We start from the raw sequence: 19,276 nt of genomic DNA on the forward strand, positions 1-19,276 counted from the left end.
GCCCCCGGCGTCCCCGCGCGCCCTCCCCTGGTAACGGCCCGCCCCCTCCCTCCTTAGAAACGGGCGCAGCTGTAGAGGCTACCGGGCTTGTGCCGGCAGGTGGGCGACTGATCTGGCCTGCCTGTCTGCAAGCCTTCCTCCGGGAAGCTGTGACCCCTTTTGAACTATGGGGGACCCACCGCCCGACCCTGAACCCCCCTCCCAGCAACCCTCAAGTTGGAGGAGTTCCCAGACCTCCCAGCGGCGCAGTTGGGAAGTCAATCAGTTCCAGCCCAGCGTCTCTGAGGAGGTGCAGCAGATACCCCTCGATGGCCTGGACCTGCAAAGCAGTCAAGGGATCCCCGCGAGCCAGACCAACCTGCAGGGCTGGTCATCAGGGGCCAGCCTGACCCAACCGGAGAACTTGATGTATCAGTCTGAGGAAGCCCCCTTGGGTGGTCTAGAGTACCCATCCCTGAATATGGGCTTTCCCTCCGAGTTACAGCCCCAACCTTACCTGGAAGAAGGCGAGAGCCAGGCCACCCGAACGGCCAGCCTAATGCTGCAGCAACTACAGCAGGGCCAAGGCAACCTCTTCCAGCAACTGGACTCTTCCTACCAGTCCGACTTCTTGGGCCAGTTCAACATGTACCAGAGAGAAGACCTACAGTTCGACCAGGGTGCCCAGCATGGGCCCTCCATGAGGGATGACCCCACCCTCCAGTACACGCCCTCCGAGCTGGGCTTCATGCCCTTCAGTATGGAGGTGCCTGAGCCAGAGCCTCGGGAGCTAGCTGTGCAGAATGCCAAGGCCTACCTGCTGCAGACCAGCGTCAGTTGCAGCCTCAGCCTGTGAGAAGGGGCTCATGAGTGGGGAGGGGGTGTGACCCACGCAGGGAGAGGCCTCACCCACCCCAGCCCCATCTCTGCCTAAAGCTCTGGGGTCTCTTCAGACAGGAGATCACCCCTCATGGGTCACCAATGCCTGTTCCAGGGGCATCTAACTCAGACCAGGAGTCAGGGGATGAAACTGCTAACAATAGCTAACATTTACTTACCAGACATTGTGCCACCATTCACACATTAGCGCCTAGTTCTCATAGCTGAGATTAGCACACCTACCTTTCCTGTTTTATTATTTTTTTAAAATCTTTTTTTTTAAATATTATTTATTTCTGATAGTCATACAGAGAGAGAGAGGCAGACACAAGGCAGAGACATAGGCAGAGGGAGAAGCAGGCTCCATGCACCGCGAGCCCGATGTGGGATTCGATCCCGGGTCTCCAGGATCGCGCCCTGGGCCAAAGGCAGGCGCCAAACCGCTGCGCCACCCAGGGATCCCCCTTTCCTGTTTATAGAGGATAAACCAAGGCAGAGAAATTAGGTCCCATATCCAAGATGATAACAGCTAGGATGTGGCAGATGCATGTAATTTGGCTCCTGAGGCCCAATTATCCACTAATTTTTTTTTGCCTGGAGAAGGAGCTTGCCAAGGCCACTTAGCTGTCCCCATTACATCTTTGTAAAACTTGCATTCTAGTGGCAGAATGGACAATATAAAAAGTGATAGGCAATGATAAGAGCTTAGGGGAAAAATAAGGCAGGGTAAAGGGGGGGTTAGTGAGTACATGTTACAATAGCACGAGGTCAAGGAAGGCCTCTGAGGGGGTAACATTTGGTCAGGGACTTGAAGGAGAGCATCTTGTAGGTAACTAGAGGAGAGGTTCAGGTATAAGACACAGCACGTTTAAAAGCTTTAAGGCTCGCTGTGTCTGAGGAACAGCAAGGAGGCTGGTATGACTGGAACCAAGCAAGAAAGGGGCAGCAGGAAGAGACAAGGCTGGAGAAGTAACAAGACTTGCTAAAGGACAAAACTGACCCCGTGCCTCTCATGTGCAGAGCTTGCCATGGCCCCCCAGTGCCCTCAGGGATAGGTTTATGCCTCTCATAACAGCCATTCAAACCCCTATTGGCTCTCCAAACTTCATCTCTAGGTCCTAAATCGGGAGTTTAGTCAAAACATCTAGCTCTTCCCCACAGTTCCTTCCCACCCTTGGGAGCTTCCAGATCCCCTATTGAAAAGCTGTGGCAAAGTCTGACCTCTCCTTACCCTTTCCCAATTCAGTGATGGCTCTCCAGCATAGCCCAGACTGCTGTCGAAGGGTTTCCATCCAGCAGAGGGTTAGACATACATGCTTTGAAATCAGACCAGCCTGGTTTCAAATCCTGGCTGTGCAACCACTGTGTGACCTCATGACTTCAACTCTTCTGAGCCTCTGTTTCCTCAACTGAAGAGTAGGGATCGTGATTGTTTCTCAGATGTATGATTGTGGTGAGAATCCTGCACTGCTCTCAAGTGTCCAGCATAGTCCTGGGCTTGGGTGCAAGGAAGCCATTACAGTACTGTCATCACTCTGCCTCCTCTCCCCCCACAACCTCTCCCACCGCCGGCTCCAGCCACTCTGACCTCCTCAGTGTTCCTCCACTATGCCAGGCACACCCTCAGCTCAAGTCCTCTGCATGTGATTCCCAATCACATCCCCTGCAAACCATGGCAGTTTCAGTACTTTCTTTCCAATCCTTTTTACCTTTCCTTTCTTTTTCATGTCAGATTGCATTGGCTGGGACTTCCAGTACAGTGTTAAATACAAGCCTTGAAAGCAAGCATCCTCATTCCCAGTCTTTTCACCATGTTTGGAGTGTGCTGTAGGTTACTTGTGGATCCCCTTTATACAATTATAAAAATTACCTTCTATTCCTAGTTTGCTGGGCTTTTTTTTTTTTTTATCATAAATGGGTGTTGTATGTTATCAAACACTTTCTCTGCACTGGTTGAGGTTATCTTATAAATGTGTTTTAAGATTTATTATTTTAGAGAGCACACACAAGTATAGGGGGTGGGGCTAAGGGAGAGAATCCCAAGCAGACTCCCTGCTGAGCAGGGAGCCCCTCTCAGGGCCCCATCCCAGGACCCTTGAAATCACGACCTGAGCTGAAGTCATGAGTTGGATGCTTCTGACTGAGCCACCCAGGTGCCCCAACTTGTTATATATATATTAACATGATGAGTTATATTTTTTCTACTTTTCTAATATCAGACCAGTCCTGTTATTAGCCCAGTTTAATCATGGTATGTTGTCTTTTTGAGAGCAACTTTTTGCTGGGTGCCAAATGCTAATATTTAGCTCAGGATTTCAGCATCCAGGGGCCCCTGGGTGGTTCAGTTGGTTAAGTGTCTGCCTTTGGCTCAGGTCATGATCCTGGGATCTCCCTGCTCAGCAGAGTCTGCTTCTCCCTCTGCCTCTCCCCACCTGTCCCCTTGCTTGTGCTCTCTCACTCTCTCTCTCTCAAATAAATAAAATCTTAAGGGGCAGCCCGGGTGGCTCAACCATTTAGTGCCGCCTTCCACCCAGAGTATGATCCTGGAGACCCCAGGATCAAGTCCCATGTCAGGCTCTCTGCATGGAGCCTGCTTCTCCCTCTGCCCCCCCCCCCCTTTCTCTGTGTCTCTCATGAATAAAATATTTTAAAATCTTAAAAAAAAATCAGCATCTCTATTTCTAAACGAAATTGGCATGGAATTTGCCTGTCTCCTAGTTTCCTTGAGTTTTATTAAGATTCTGTTAGACTCATGAAATGTCTCAGGGCCTATATACCAGTTGCCCCCTCTGACTGAAACACCCCTAATATTTGTATGATTTGGCTCCTCACATCATTCAGATCTCAGCTTAAATGTCACCTTGGTGTGACCTTCCCTGGCCTCCCATATTCACAATGGGAAGCCATCTATCCCTGGCATTCCCTGTCCCCATTCCCTGCTCTGTCTTCACAGGACACACTATATATTTTGCCTATTGGGTTAATGTCTGTCTCCATCAACGAATGTCAGCTCCACCAGGACAGGGACAGTTTCTCTTCTCCACGAGGGTCCCCAGCTCCAGGCACAGGACCAGGCACATAATAGCTCACTGAGCTGAGCTAGTGCTGTTTCCCACCTCCCACTCCCTCCCCGCGGGAGGCAGGTATGAGCACCTGGTGAACCTGCTGACCAAGATCTTGAACCAGCGGCCCGAGGACCCCTTGTCCATCCTGGAGTCGCTGAACCGCACCACGCAATGGGAGTGGTTCCACCCCAAGCTGGACACCATGCGGGACGACCCCGAGATGGAGCCCACCTACGAGATGGCGGACAGACAGAGGGGGCTGTTCCTTCGGAGCGGCGCAGGAGGCGAGGGCGAACAGGAGTTGGAGGAGGAAGTGGTGAGTGAGCCGGTGGGAGGGGCGGGCGGCGCGACGGGCGCTGGCCGGGGCTTAGGCACCCCTGAGCTCAGGTCTGCAGGTGAGGGAGCGCACGCGGTACCCACCCAGAAACACAAACGATTTCGGTTTCATGTGCGCGCCGGGCTGAGGGGGCCAAGACCAGGTCACTGAGGGCTTAGAGTGCCAGGCCCAGGGGCTCGGGCTTTCTCCTGAGCGCCCTGGAGTGCCCTGCAAGCATCTGAAGCAGAAGACAGAAGAGCTAGTGGGCTCTGCTTTTTAGAAACCTGACTCCTGCAGCCGCCTCGAAGTGGAGACTGGAGTCTCTTACTGTCTTTTCTTTAATCCTTCCTCCCAAGAATAATCTGCTTTGCAGACCTCCTGGAGTCTCTCAGGACTGAAGTGCACCACACCCCCACTCCGCGAGTCCTTGGACTCAGTTTCCCCTTTTGTTAAGTTGAGACCCTCTAAGAATTCTTCCACTCTTGGCCCCTTAACATTTCACTATCCTCAGAATATTTAATTCCACAACTATTGCCAGAATTGGACAACAGCCGAGAAATCAGGTAAAGTGTTCTTTCCCTCTCATGCAAGAAATATTTGTGGAGAACCCTTGTTTAGATCCTTCGGATACCTCCTAGGCCCTTGCTAAGAGCTTGAAGAGCACTGTCTCCTTTCATCCCTGAAGCAACCCTGCAAGGCAAGTGCTACTTATTCCTATTTGTGGAGGAAAGACATAGGCTCAGAGGGCACAGAGGAAGCACCATGACCTCCAGAGCCCCTGCCATACACAACCTTCGTCCTGTCTGCAGCCGATGAGGCTCTGTGCTCACTTCCAGCTATGATTCTGAGACTCCAGGATTCTGGGGAAGGAACGTGCCACCCATGGGCAAGGAGAGCCAAGGTGGAAATCCCAAGTCTTGGGGATCCCTGGATGGCGCAGCGGTTTAGCGCCTGCCTTTGGCCCAGGGCGCGGTCCTGGAGACCCGGGATCGAATCCCACGTCGGGCATCCCGGTGCATGGAGCCTGTTTCTGTCTCTGCCTCTCTCTCTCTCTGTGACTATCATAAATAAAGGCCAAAAAAAGAAAAGAGGAAAAAAAAAAAAAAAAGAGAAAAAGAAAAAAAAAATCCCAAGTCTTGGGCACGAAGTTTTACCTGGGAGTGTGGTTTTAAATTTCAGATCTGGGGGCAGCCCAGGTGGCTCAGAGGTTTAGCGCTGCCTTCAGCCCAGGGCATGATCCTGTAGTCCCGGGATCCAGTTCCACATTGGGCTCCCTGCATGGAGCCCGCTTCTCCCTTTGCCTGAGTCTCTGCCTGTGTGTGTGTGTGTGTGTGTGTGTGTGTGTGTGTGTGTGTGTGTCTTATGAATAAATAAATAAAATCTTTAAAAATAAATAAAATAATAAATTTCAGATCTGGAGGCCCCACTTACTTAGAACTTCACCTTTCCTAACCCTTCCTACCCCGCCCCCGGATCTAACCCATATCTAAGGCAATATCTAAGGCAGAGGGCCGTGCTGCACTCCTGGGAAATTCTATCCTTTGGGAGGCTCTGCCCCTTTATATGTGTGTCTGGACAGGGGTGGTCCCCTGAAGGCCCCACCCCACCCCTTTAGAACTTGGGAGCTGGAATTCTTTTTTTTTTTTTTTTTTTACTTTTTAATATTTTGCTTTTATTTTATTCATGAGAGGCAAAGGGAGAAACAGAGCAGGGAGCCTGATGTGGGACCTGATCCCAGGATCCCAGGACCTCAGGACCACGACCTGAACCAAAGACAGACACTTAACTCACTGAGCCACCCAGGTGCCCTGGAGCTGGAATTCCTTTATATATATATATATTTTTAAATTTATTTAGTCATGAAATACACACAAACACATAGAGGCAGAGACACAGGCAGAGGGAGAAGCAGGAGCCCCATGTGAGACTCCATTCCAGACCCCACGATCATGCCCTGAACCAAAGGCAGAGGCTCAACCACTGAGCCACCCAGGCATCCCTGGAGCTGGAATTCCTAATGGGAGGTCTGCAAAGGGCAAAATTGTGGGCATTTGTGACATGTACATGTCTCTAAGAAAAGACTTAAAGAAATTCAGCTTTTTGTGTTTATTTTTCTGATAGAAGATGAGGCTCTCATTTCCCTTTTCCTATTTCTTCTAAATTGCTAGCTGAGATCCCCAACAGCCTTTGTGGAGTAATGCATTCTTTCCTTACCGCTTCCTTTGAAATGCCATCTCTATGATTTATTTACACCTATATGGACTTGACCTGTTTGTGGATTCTCTTTTCTTCACCTTCACTCTGTGTATGGCTCTCCGCTCTAGAACTCTCCAGCTTGCTGTGTACAGCCACTGCAACGCAGATTTGGCTATTTGGTAGCAGAAGGCTCCCTGTCACTGTGCCTCTGTTTTGTAACAGAGGCTGGTTATTCTTCCATTTATAATTTCAGACTAACTTAGGGCACACCTAGCATGGAGTTGGCTTGGGATTCCCTCTCTCCCTCTCCCTCTCCCTCTCCCTCTCCCTTTTCCTTTGCCTCTCCCACCTCTTGTTCTCTCTCTCTCTCAAAATAAATAAATGATACCTTTAAAAAGTAACTTCAGACTAACTTTAGTATTACTGCATCACATTCCAAAAACTAACACTTTACTGTACCCGTTTGACAGCATAGATCACATTAAGGCAGGAAGTAGATGATGTTGCAGAACTGGAGACAAGTGGTTAAAACAAGATAGAAGTTTCTCTCACACCTGATATTTACACCTGATATTCAAGCAGTCCACAGCTGAGAAGGTTGGCTCCCCTGGGAAGGGGCACTGAAGGCTGTCTTCTCCCCCATTCCCAACCCCCTTCCTTGTTTCTACACCAAGAGAACAGTGGTGGGGTTTTTTTTTTAAGATTTTATTTATTTATTCATGAGAGACACACAGAGAGGCAGATACATAGGCAGACAACCAGGCTCCCTGAATGGAGCCTGATGAGGGACCCAATCTCAGGACCCCAGGATCATGCCCTGAGCCAAAGTCAGATGCTCAAGATGCCTGGGAGGCTCAGTGGTTGAGCATCTGCCTTTGGCTCAGTGCGTGATCCTGGGATCCTGAGATCTTTTTTTTTTTTAATATTTTTTTAAATTTATTTATGATAGTCATACAGAGAGAGAGAGGCAGAGACACAGGCAGAGGGAGGAGCAGGCTCCATGCACCGGGAGCCCGATGTAGGATTCGATCCCAGGTCTCCAGGATCACGCCCTGGGCCAAAGGCAAGCGCCAAACCGCTGCGCCACACAGGGATCCCGGGATTTTGAGATCTTAATTGAGTCCCACATCGGGCTCCCTGCAGGGAGCCTGCTTCCACCTCCGTCTGTGTCCCTGCCTCTCTCTCTCTGTGTCCCTCTTGAATAAATAAAATCTTTAAAAAATACAATACAAAACAAAACAAACAAACAGAAAAAAAAACCAAAGGCAGATGCTCAACCACTGATCCACCCGGGTGTCCTGAGAGAACATTTTTCAGCATCATAGAAGCCTGGGTATAAATCCCCTCTCTGGCCAATGCAGTCAGTAAGGCTTGTTTCTGGCCGCAAATGCTTAATTGCATCAGGCTCCCCGCAGGGAGCCTGCTTCTCCCTCTGCCTATGTTTCTGCCTCTCTCTGTGTGTCTCTCCTGAATGAATGAATAAATAAATAAAATGGACCAAGCATTTCAGAAAAACATTTAATTACTTCATTTGGCCAAGAGTGGGCAGAGTTGGAGCATCTTGTCTGTGAGATCACTAAGAATCCGGCTTTTTCCTCCCCTCTGCTCTGTGTATGGTCCTTGAGCCCATCACTTGATGTTCAAAAAACCGTTGCTACAGCCTCAAACATCATATCCCCACACCAGTGTCCCAAAAAGGGAGGAAAGGAGCTTGTCTTTGTATGTCTCGTGCCTGGCTTGCTCAGTCTGAGGAGCCTGCGGCTTGATCTCAGGGCTGTGAGTTTGAACCCCACGTTGGGGGTAGAGATTACTAGAAAAATAAATAAACCGGGGCACCTGGGTGGCACAGCCAGTTGTGTTGACTCTTGGTTTTGGCTCAGGTCGTGATCTCAGGGTCATGGGTTCAAGTCCCCAGGTTGGGTTCTGTGCTCAGCACAGAGTCTGCTTGAGTCTCTCTCCCTCTCCTCCCCTTCCTGCTCATGCTCATTTGCTCTCTCTATATCTCAAATAAATAAGCAAACTTTAAAAAATTAAAATTAAAAATAAATTTTTAAAATTGGGAGTAAAAGTTTCCCAGAAGCCTCTCAGAAGACCTCTGCTTGCATCTCATTGCCCAGATTGAGTGACATAACAATCCCTGGCTCCAAGGGAGGCTGGGAAAACAACCTTGGAGCAATGGAGAAAGGGCTTGGGGATGGTGCTGGCTCAGCCAGCTCACAGGACTGATTGACCCTTTTCAAGCCAAGGGTAGAGATGTGGCTGGGGCCCACGGCAGAGCTGGTATTCAGGGACCCCAGTACCCATACTTCACTTTTGCCCCTCTCTCCTTCTGGCCCTCTCTACTTCACAACATACAGCTGCCCCATAGCAGCTGAGTTTACTTTTTTAAAAATACCATCCAGTTGCCATCAGGAAATCCTTTCTCCCAGATCATAGATGGGATCTTCCCGGAAACTGGGAAGAAGAAAAGAAGAAGAAAGAGTCTGGCCAGAGAATCTGGGTTCAAACCCAGTGTTACCAAAGGAGTAATTTCTAGGCAGGGTGAATGCCAGCTGCACTCTAACTCAGTCACACATTATGGGGCTGTGAGGGGAGTAGAAAGAGAAGCAGAGTCTGATCTGTCATTTTAGGTCAGTTTTCCACTCTTGCTCCAACAAACACTGGCCAAGGTGGCGAGATAATAATTTAAACATGATTGGTAAGGGCACTCCATTGCCGTGTGGACTCTGGGGGTGGTGGTGTGGATTAGGCGGGGAGGATTCTCAGAAAGAAGGTGATGCCACTGGTCCATGGGCCAGGCACACACTCCCAAGAAAGTTTCCTAGGCTCATTCCTTTATCTTCCTTCCTGTCAGCAAGGTGTCTTAGAATTAAGTTTGACTCAGCCCTCCCTGACTTGCTGGTGTCACCATCAATTAGGAAGACAAGCTTTTGCATTGTGTTTACAATTGAAGGAAAGTGCCAGAACTACTTTCAAAAGAACAATTCTCCTATTCTAAAATATTGGGCTGTGCCTCTATGGAGCCGAGATAACCAATAGCACAATCTCAGTGGCTTAATATTACACAATTTATTTCTTGCTCACATTACCTGCATCCAGAGTTAGCAAAAGAACTTTTTGCTCATCAGCTGCTTGAGATCCCAGGATGATTTCTTGATGGAGATTGCATTGTGCCACAGGCTTCCACAGTTGCAGAGTAAAAAGCGCATAGCCAACCCCACATTGGCTCTTACAGCTTCTGCCTGGCTGTGACATGTGTCCCTCTCTGTCACTGCTGCTTCAAGTATTCAGAGCAAGTGACACGGCCCCTCCCTGAGTACAATGGGGGTAGAGGTGGGAGCCTATCATTCTCCTTTGGGGAGGGACTGCAAACACTTGCAGACCATAGTATGCCTATGTCCAGCAGGCATAGGGAGAAGATGCAATAAATTGTTCATCTTTTTTTTAAAAGATTTTATTTATTCATGAGAAACACAGAGAGAGAGGCAGAAACATAGGCAGAGGGAGTAGCAGCTCCCTGCAGGGAGCCCGACGCCAGACTTGATCCTAAGACCCTGGGATCACACCCTGAACTGAAGGCAGATACTCAACCACTGAGCCACCCAAGTGTCCCAATAAATTGTTCATCTTAACACTATTCACAATTGGAGCTTTTATGAAAATGAGAATGCAATATATAAACCTTTAGGAAAAAAACCTCAGTATGCTTGTCACCAAATCTTTCACAGCAACTGTTGTGATTTAAGCATCAGCATCATATTTACACCAAACATCTGTTATGGATTGCATTGTGTCCTCCAAAAATTCTTGTGAAGGAGAAAGTATCTCTCCTCCAGGTGCTTCAGAATGGGACCTTATTTGGAAGTAGGGTCACTGCAGATGTAATTAGTTAAGATGGGGTCATTGTGGAATAGGGTGAGCCCCTAGTCCAATAAGACCAGCGTCCTTAAAGGAGGTTAAATGTGGACACAAAGTCTCAGTCATCCACTGTGTGGCTCCCACATTTACCTATTTCAGTTTCAGTCACACACTTAAGGTGGACCCATGTTGTTTTCTTATTGATGCTCTAACGAATTTAGTGGCTTAGATTTCTGGACCTGAACAAAAAAAAGTATTCAGGTTAGCCTTGTGGCCATATGGTTATGGGGGTGGCTGGACCCAAACCTCAATGTTTTCTAGTCCCAGTCCTCAACTTACTTGTTCTCACTCCCTTCCTGCCCTCACCCCCTGTTCTCTGTCTCTCCCCTTCTGTCTCCCTGAACAAAGCAGATGGTGAAGGAGGAGGCAATGAGGGCAAGACTTATCATGCCCATCCTCTGACATCATTGATTCCTGAACTCAAAACCAGCCTCTTCCCTTAATTTGCTATATGATTTAGGGTATCTGTTAAGGGTGCATTTGGCTGCAAGTAACAGAAAACTACTATAAGTGGCTGCTTTGTCCCATAGAACAAGAAGGCCAGGAGGTAAGGCAGCTTAGTGATGCCACTGGGGAGAGGCAGTTTCCACCTTTCAGCTCTACCATCATTAGGGTGTGGGACATTGTCTCCCATATGTTGCCTCATGGACCCAAAATAGCTGCTGTGCCTCCAGATTTCACATCCTGTTCCAGGCAGAAGAAAGAGGGAAGGATGAAGGAGTAAAGGATTTTCTCCTAGTGGTTTTTTGTTGTTATTGTTGTTGTCGTTTTGCCTTTTCTTTCATATAATGGACATCCTCCCCAAGGACTCGCTCCTACATCTCACTGACCAACCGTGATCGCATCAGCAGCTGGGTTACAGAGTAGTTCCCTTCTCTGGATTTTAGAAGAGTCAGGCTGGGGAGCCAGGCTTCAGCCTTCCCTCTGCCCTCCACCCCACCCCTCTGCAGGTTGAGACAGCGGTGCCCAACATCATGGAAACAGCCTTCTACTTGGAACAGGCTGGTGTGGGCCTGAGCTCAGACGAGAGTTTCCGCATCTTCATGGCCCTGAAGCAGCTGGTGGAACAACAGCCCATCCACACCTGCCGCTTTTGGGGCAAGATCCTGGGGCTCAGCCGCAGCTACCTGGTGGCTGAGGTGGAGTTCCGGGAGGGCGAGGAGGAGGCGGAGGAGGAGGAGGTGGAGGAGATGATGGAGAGCGCCGAAGGCATGGATGCTCATGGCGAGGAGGAGGGCGAGGAGGACGAGGAGAAGGTCATCGACATTATCCCCAAGCCCATGTGGAAGCCACCGCCCATTGTCCCCAAGGAGGAGAGCCGCTCAGGCACCAACAAGTACCTGTATTTTGTGTGCCACGAGCCAGGCCGGCCGTGGACACGGTTGCCACACGTCACGCCCATCCAGATCGTGCAGGCCCGCAAGATCAAGAAGTTCTTCACCGGCCACCTGGACGCGCCCGTCAACAGCTACCCGCCCTTCCCGGGCAACGAGGCCAACTACCTGCGGGCCCAGATTGCACGCATCTCGGCCGCCACGCACATCAGCCCGCTCGGCTTCTACCAGTTCAGCGAAGAGGAGGGTGATGAGGAGGAAGAGGGTGGTGCAGGCCGCGACTCCTACGAGGAGAACCCCGACTTTGAGGGCATCCCGGTGCTGGAGCTGGTGGATTCCATGGCCAACTGGGTGCACCACACGCAGCACATCCTGCCGCAGGTGAGGACCAGGGACAGCCTTTTCACCTGGGGCAGAACCAGGGGCTCCCCAGCACTGCTTTCTGCCAGACGCAGTGCTGAATAATGTGCATTCGCCCGTTGTTTTCATTCACTCTGGGGAAATCCGCTGACAGTGGCAGAGACCTTCCGGGGCCACGTGCATCTTGGTGGCCTGCATTTTTCAGATTTTTGAAAAGGTGACAGCACACACATTCTAGATATCATGCAGCAGCTCAAGCTGGGGTTGGGACTGCAGTACTGCTCAGAGACTTTATTTCTGTTGCAAATTGCTTCTCATTAGTTCAGGTTGGGGTTGCTGCCAAATGACACACACACACAAAAAAAAGTATGCTTTTCACAGCTTTTCAGAATTTGGAATTGTGGATAAGAGACTGAAGACCTGGCTTTCTCAAATGCCCGACTTGTTGGACTCTACATTCATTCATTCACTCATTCAAGGAAACACCTGCTGTGTGCTAGGAAATTTTATTCATTCATGTATTCAACAAACTTCTATTGACTCCACCTACCTCACTCCCTGTTGCAATATTTTATTGAATCCAAATAACTTTTTAGATTGTTATGACTATCATTCCCATTTCATAGTTGAGGCAACTGAAGTCTGCTCTATGCTGTGCACTTCGGTTCACTCATTCAACGAACATGAATGAGCCCTCCAGTACCTCATGGAACCCAACAGCAGTCTAATGAGAGAGGCCCCTATGACACCACTATTTCACAGGTGAACAGAGGATCATATGGGCTGCAGAATGTCAGCTCCACAGGGCAGAGATGGGAGGGGTCTCTTCTCTCGAGGATGTATCCCCAGCATCTACCTGTATATAGTAAGCACTCATTAAATACATGAAAAATGAGTGGATGAATGCACAGTTGGGAGCCACGCAGCTAGCAGATAGCAGGCGTCTCCACCTCACCACTACAGCTCTCTCAGGCTGTCCTCCCTCCCGCAACCCTGCCCATACCTGGGTCCCTGAGGACAGGGCCAGTGCCCAGTGTCCTTCCTGGCCCCTACCCCCTCCCAGAGTCCAGGTGCCGACTGACCTTCCCCTTCCTCTCCTCCCCTTCAGGGCCGCTGCACTTGGGTGAACCCTTTGCAGAAGATGGAAGAGGAAGAGGAGCTGGGGGAGGAGGAAGAGAAGGCAGATGAGGGGATGGAGGAGGTGGAGCAGGAGGTGGGGCCCCCGCTGCTCACCCCGCTCTCAGAAGACGCAGGTAATGGTCCTCTTCCTTCATACATGCCAGCCCACCAGCCCAGGTGGAGCCTGGGGAGAAAGTAGGGGTGGGGGGGACAAGAAGACTGCCGAGGGCATCTCTCTGAGCCTCAGATATTGTCTCCTCTATAATATGGGGTTGGTGACAGTGACCCCTCTTGGGGTTATGGGGACATGTCCATCTTGAGAGTCATGTCAAGCACATGGCCATGTTGCAGATGGGAGGGATATGATGTTTTGAGCCCCATGTGGGTTTGGGGGAGAGAGGAAGAGAGAGAGTTAGTGAGGCTTTCCCCCAAGGAGGCAGGACCTGAGTTGGATTTTGGAAGCCTGGAGAGGAATTTCCTGAGGTCAGGGCCTCAGGTCCCTGGAGGAAGGGAGAAGGAGAGGCTGAGAGTGGGTGAGTGGACACAGCACAAATTTGAACCCAGATCTCCGGGAGCCCAGGGCCTGTGCTGTGCCCTCTGCACTGTGGCCCAAACCAGTAGCCAACCTGGAAGGGAGATCATAGCATCTCCTGCAAGGGAGGTGAGGTAAGTATACCCACTTCTTGGGTGTGGTCACTGAAGCTCAGAGAGGTGCGGTGGCTTCCTGGGGCCAGCCACAGTTCCCTTCATGCCTCTTCCCTATCCTCCTCCTTTGCTCCCTCCCCTCTTTCTGTCTCCCCTCCAGGGGGCTGTGCAGGGCTTCAGGAAGCTCTGACCTCCCTGGTGCTCTCCATTCTCCTGCAGAAATCATGCACATGTCTCCCTGGACTGCCCGCCTGTCCTGCAGTCTCTGCCCGCAGTACTCCGTGGCTGTCGTACGCTCCAATCTTTGGCCAGGGGCGTATGCCTACGCCAGTGGCAAGTAGGTCTTCTCCTAATACTTCCAGCAGAGAAAGCCCCTCCAACTTCTTCAGAGTCAGGGTGAGGGCAGGGGGCGGGGCGGAGATTGGCAGGACCCCCTTCAGGAAGCCCCCAGGGCTGACTCCCACACTCAGCTCCAGGAGTTCCACTAAGGCTAAAATGAGAAATCCTCGGATAAGAGAATGGAGAATCAGAGAGAGAAAGGAATGGACCCAGGGTCACATAGCATATGCAGGATTCAAACCCTGGATCTCTGGCCTCCCAGCCCAGGCTTCTTGGCTATATGGGTCACAGAGCTTGAAAGGACTCAGGAGTCCACTTTGAGGTGGCTGTGGCAGGAGCAGAGGCTTGTGTCTGGGGGAGTCTACTCCTTCCCTGGGCCCCCTGGACAGTTCTTCCAATTTGAATGTTCTCCTCTACTGGGCAGAAGTCCTCCCAACCAGGATCCCCCACCAGCTGCTCCCAAAAGGTCTGCAGGCTGAAGTTACTCCTGCATCTTCCCACCTGCAGCTACACACTCACCACCCACTCACTACACATCAAGAGTTCCTGGGTCTCTCCCACCAGGCGCATCCCAGCCTTCCTGCTTAACCACTTAGGGAGTGCACCCCGCAGCCATCGGGCGGGCGCACTTACCAGCTCTGTCCACCAGATGGCATGATAAGTTTCCATAGATTTTTTTTATTTTTCCATCTCTGTGATAAACCTATACTTTGTTGGATCCTATGATGAGATTTCAAGTAATCTTGATACTTCAATTATATTCTTGGCATTTTCCCCCCTCCAGAAACAAGGAAGAATCTCGCCTGCTTGTTTTTGCCAACCCCCTTCTTCTGGCCACATCCTAATTTGCCAACATTTGTTCTTTTCTTTCTTTCTTTTAAGATTTTATTTTTTTTAATTTTAATTTTTCAAATTTTTAAAAAGACTTTATTTATTTATTCATGGGGGGGCGGCAGAGGGAGAAGCAGGCTCCATGCAGGGAGCCCGATATGGGACTTGATCCCAGGACTCCAGGATCATGCCCTGGGCCAAAGGCAGGTGCCAAACCACTGAGCCACCTGGGAATCCCAAGACTTTATTTTTAAGTAATCTCAACACCCAATGCAGGGCTCAAACTCATAACCCTGAGATCAAGAGTCACATGCTCCATCAACTGAGCCAGCCAGGCGTTCTGCCAATATCTTTCTGAAAGCAACAGATCCAAATTTGGAACTCCATTCACTCATCCAACCACTCACCCAAACACCACTCAATCATTCATCCCTCCAACTATTTTTTTAAAAAGATTTTATTTATTTGGGAGAGATAGAGAACGTACACAAGCACAAGTGGGGGGAGGGGCAAAGGGAGAAGCAGGAACAGATTCCTCACTGAGCAGGGAGCCCAGATAGGGCTTGATCCCAGGACCCTGGGATCACAACCTAAGCCAAAGGCAGACACTTACCAATTGAGTCACCCAAGTGCCCTGCTCCCCTTTCTTTTTCTTTATAAAAGACTTAGATGTTACTGTTTGATAGCTATATGTTAGGTCCCAGGCCCTTTATTGAAAAGATGATGTGTATCGTGCCTCTGAGCAGACAGAATCATAGACATTAATCATACAGCAAACACCCCCTCAGCTGAATAAATACCCTGTTACAAACTAAGTACCACTGGGGACAGTGGAGGGACCAATTACAGCTGGAAATTGTCATCTTAAGGGGATCAGAGTAGATTCCTGGGAAGAGCAGCCTTGATGTGAAATCTTTGGGAAAAGAGAAGTAACAAACAGGGAGAAAAGCAGATAGAGGACACTCTAGACCAGAGGTTCCCAGACTGGGAGTGCACAGGATCTGGTTAAACTGCAGGGTCAGGTGGGCACAGGACTGGGGTTGGGGACTGAGAGTCTGTCTTCCTTGCAAGTTCAATCTCACGGGTGAGGTTTCCAAGGAAGTAGTATATTTGAAGGCTCTGAGAAAGACCTGGAGGAAAACAACTGTCTCCAGAAGACCAAGGCTGTGATAAAGGGCAAAGCCACAGAGCCTTCATGGCAAACTCTCCATTCCCCTTTCCCCCCAGCCCCCTGCTATTCCTCTCTGCCTCTCTTCCTATCTCCTGGTCCCCTTCCTTTTCTCCCATATTCTCTTCTAATTAAAATTCTGGGAACAGGTAGACTGGGAGGCTTGGACGCACCCAGTTATGTTTGTGTTTATTATCAGTCTCCTCCTTCTAGAATGTAGGCACCACAGCAGGGATTCTTGCTTAACGTGTTCACTGCTGGGTCCCCACATCTAGACCAGCACTGTCCAACACAAATAAAATACAAGCCACCTGTATCATTTTCGATTATCTTTTCTTTTCTTTTTTAAGATTTTATTTATTTATCCATGACAGACACACAGAGAGAAGCAGAGACATAGGCAGAGGGAGAAGCAGGCTCCCAATGGGGAGCCTGATGCGGGACTCGATCCCCGGACCCCAGGATCATGACCTGAGCCAAAGGCAGATGCTTGACCACTGAACCACCCAGGTGCCCCCCCGCCTTTTTTTACTTTTTTATTTTTAATTTTTTCTATTTTTTAAATTAAAAATTTTTTTTCCAGTGCTAGCCACATTCAAGAATAAAAACAAAATTCATCTTAATAATATATTTTATTTCATCCTAAATATCCTAAATGCTATCATTACAACATGAAATCAGTAATGTAAAAATTATCAAGCTGTTTTGCACTCTGTCTTATTTTCATACTATGTCTTCAGAATCTGCTGTGAAGTTGACACTTACAGTACATTCCGTTTGATGCTACCTTTTCATCAGAAGTACTTGACCTGTATTCATTTTTTAAACGGATTTTATTTATTCATGAGAGATCCAGGGAGGCAGAGACACAGGCAGACGGAGAAGCAAGCTCCCTGCAAGGAGCTCGGTGTAGGACTTGATCCCACGACCCTGGGATCACCACCCAAGCCAAAGGCAGACGCTTAACCACTGCCACCAGGTATCCCTTGACCTGTATTCAGATTTCACAACATTTACAGTTGACATAATAGATTCGGACATGTTTAGACATTTGCCAATAACCATACTGAGTATCAGTTTTATTGCTTAAATGTAAGTTCATTAAAATTAAATAAAATCCACTCTGACAACAACAGAACACACATTCTTCTCAGGTGCACATAGAACAGCTTCCAGGACTAGACCGTGAAACAAGTCTCAATACATTTACCCAGATATTGATCATACAAAATATGTTCTCTGGCCACACTGGGGTGAAATTAGAAATCATTAACAGAAGGAATTTGGGGGAATTTCACAGATATGTAGAAATTAACACATTCCTAAATAACCAGGGGTGCTGAAGAAGAACTTGCCAGCAAAAATAGAAAATCAGGGCAGCCTGAGTGGCTCAGCGGTTTAGCGCCACCTTTGGCCTAGGGTGTGATCCTGGAGACCCGGGATGGAGTCCCACATTGGGTTCCCGGCATGGAGCCCGCTTCTCCCTCTGCCTGTGTCTCTGCCTCTCTCTCTCTCTCTCTCTGTCTCTCATGAATAAATAAATAAAACCTTAAAAAAATAGAAAATCAAATACAATTTAGGCACCTGGGTGGCTCAGTGGTTGAGTGTCTGCCTTTGGCTCAGGTCCTGGGATCGAGTCCTGCGTTGGGCCTCCTGCGGGGAGCCTGCTTCTCTCTCTGCATATGTCTCTGCCTCTTTCTGTGTGTCTCTCATAAATAAAAAAAAAATATTTTTTAAAAAAGAAAAAATCAAATACAATTAGAAACTCGGTGGTTTGGTCACACTAGCCACATGTCAAGTGCTCAGTGGTTATATGTGTTGTCATAGAGTGTGACTCTAGACATGCCTGGCACTTAGGAGTCAGTGCTCAAAAAAGATTGAAGAAGGAACACCCAAACAAGAGAAACCCTATGGGCAGATATCACCCCACCACCCACCACTTTTCAGTCATGCTGTGCCCCCAACTGGGCCCTACTTTCAATGAAAGCCCAGGCTGGGGCCTTCAAGAGAGGATTCCCAGTATCTCTCTGCCTTTGCAGGAAGTTTGAGAACATCTACATTGGCTGGGGTCACAAGTACAGTCCCGACAACTTCAACCCACCCCTGCCAGCCCCCATTCAGCAGGAGTACCCCAGGGGCCCAGAGGTCATGGAGATGAGTGACCCCACTGTGGAGGAGGAGCAGGCCCTCAAGGCAGCCCAGGAGCAGGCCCTGGCAGCAGCAGAGGAAGAAGAGGAAGATGAGGAAGAAGATGAGGATGAGGACCTGGATGACTGAAGGGGACCCCATAGCCCCCTCCCTCAAGCAGGTAGATAGCAGGTTTTCCCTTACACATTGTTAGCAATGCGTTGTTTTTTTTCACGGTTGTTTTGATTTCTGCCCATGGAGGGCAGGAGTAGAAGAGGAAGGTAGCTGCTCTAAATAAAATTTCTCCCAGCATTATGGCCTAGCTCTTCATTTGTTTGTTGACATGGCCTCCAAGTTAGGGCTATGGGCTCTGTTGGGAACAGACATGGCCCAGCAGAGTCTCTCTGTTTCATTTATTCCTTCATCTGGCCATCAAACTGCTATTGAAAGGCTTTTGGTTAGCTCAGCCCTGCACTGGGGACACAGAGGTGGCCAAGGAGCCCCAGATCTGCTTTCCTGGGGCTCACATTCTGCAGGAAAGATGGACACATCCTCCAGCAGTGACAAAGCAGATGGGGGAGCCCAGAGGACTGACAGAGCTCCTGATCCGACTCTTGAAGGGTCAAGGACAGAGTGAAGAAGAGCATTCCAAGCAGAGGGAACAGCATATGCAAGGACCCAAGGGCAAGAGAGAGTTGTATTGATGTCATTTCCGGAATCTCCATGTTTGGACATGATGTGAGGAGTTAGTGGTGAGTGATGATGTTGGAAAGAGAGATTGGCTGGAGCAGATCACTCAGGGCTTTACTTTGCCCTGAGAACAGTAGGGAGCCACAGATGGGCTTGGAGCAAGGAAAGGCCCCAGTCACATTCATGCATTAGAAAGACTTTTCTAGATGCCAAGTGGAATGTACATAGAGGGGCAGGAGGAGAGTCTGGGGAAGCAGAGACAAGGCTGATGCTGAGATGGCCTGAGCAAGAGAGGAGGACTTTGGACCAG

At 49.3% G+C, this 19,276-nt stretch overlaps 1 protein-coding gene across 1 annotated transcript; it reads left to right on the forward strand.

The window, feature by feature from the left end:
- Positions 1-15: 15 nt before the first annotated feature.
- On the forward strand, positions 16-18,480 carry RSPH6A (radial spoke head 6 homolog A). Its single transcript, XM_041746374.1, has 6 exons — positions 16-831; positions 4,002-4,239; positions 11,304-12,068; positions 13,156-13,300; positions 14,031-14,148; positions 18,189-18,480. Exons 1-6 carry the CDS (start codon positions 167-169, stop codon positions 18,424-18,426), a joined length of 2,169 nt encoding a protein of 722 aa, XP_041602308.1. The 5' UTR covers positions 16-166; the 3' UTR covers positions 18,427-18,480.
- Positions 18,481-19,276: the final 796 nt, after the last annotated feature.

The sequence above is a fragment of the Vulpes lagopus genome, chromosome 2, assembly GCF_018345385.1.
Source record: "Vulpes lagopus strain Blue_001 chromosome 2, ASM1834538v1, whole genome shotgun sequence".
Taxonomy (NCBI): Eukaryota; Metazoa; Chordata; class Mammalia; order Carnivora; family Canidae; genus Vulpes; species Vulpes lagopus.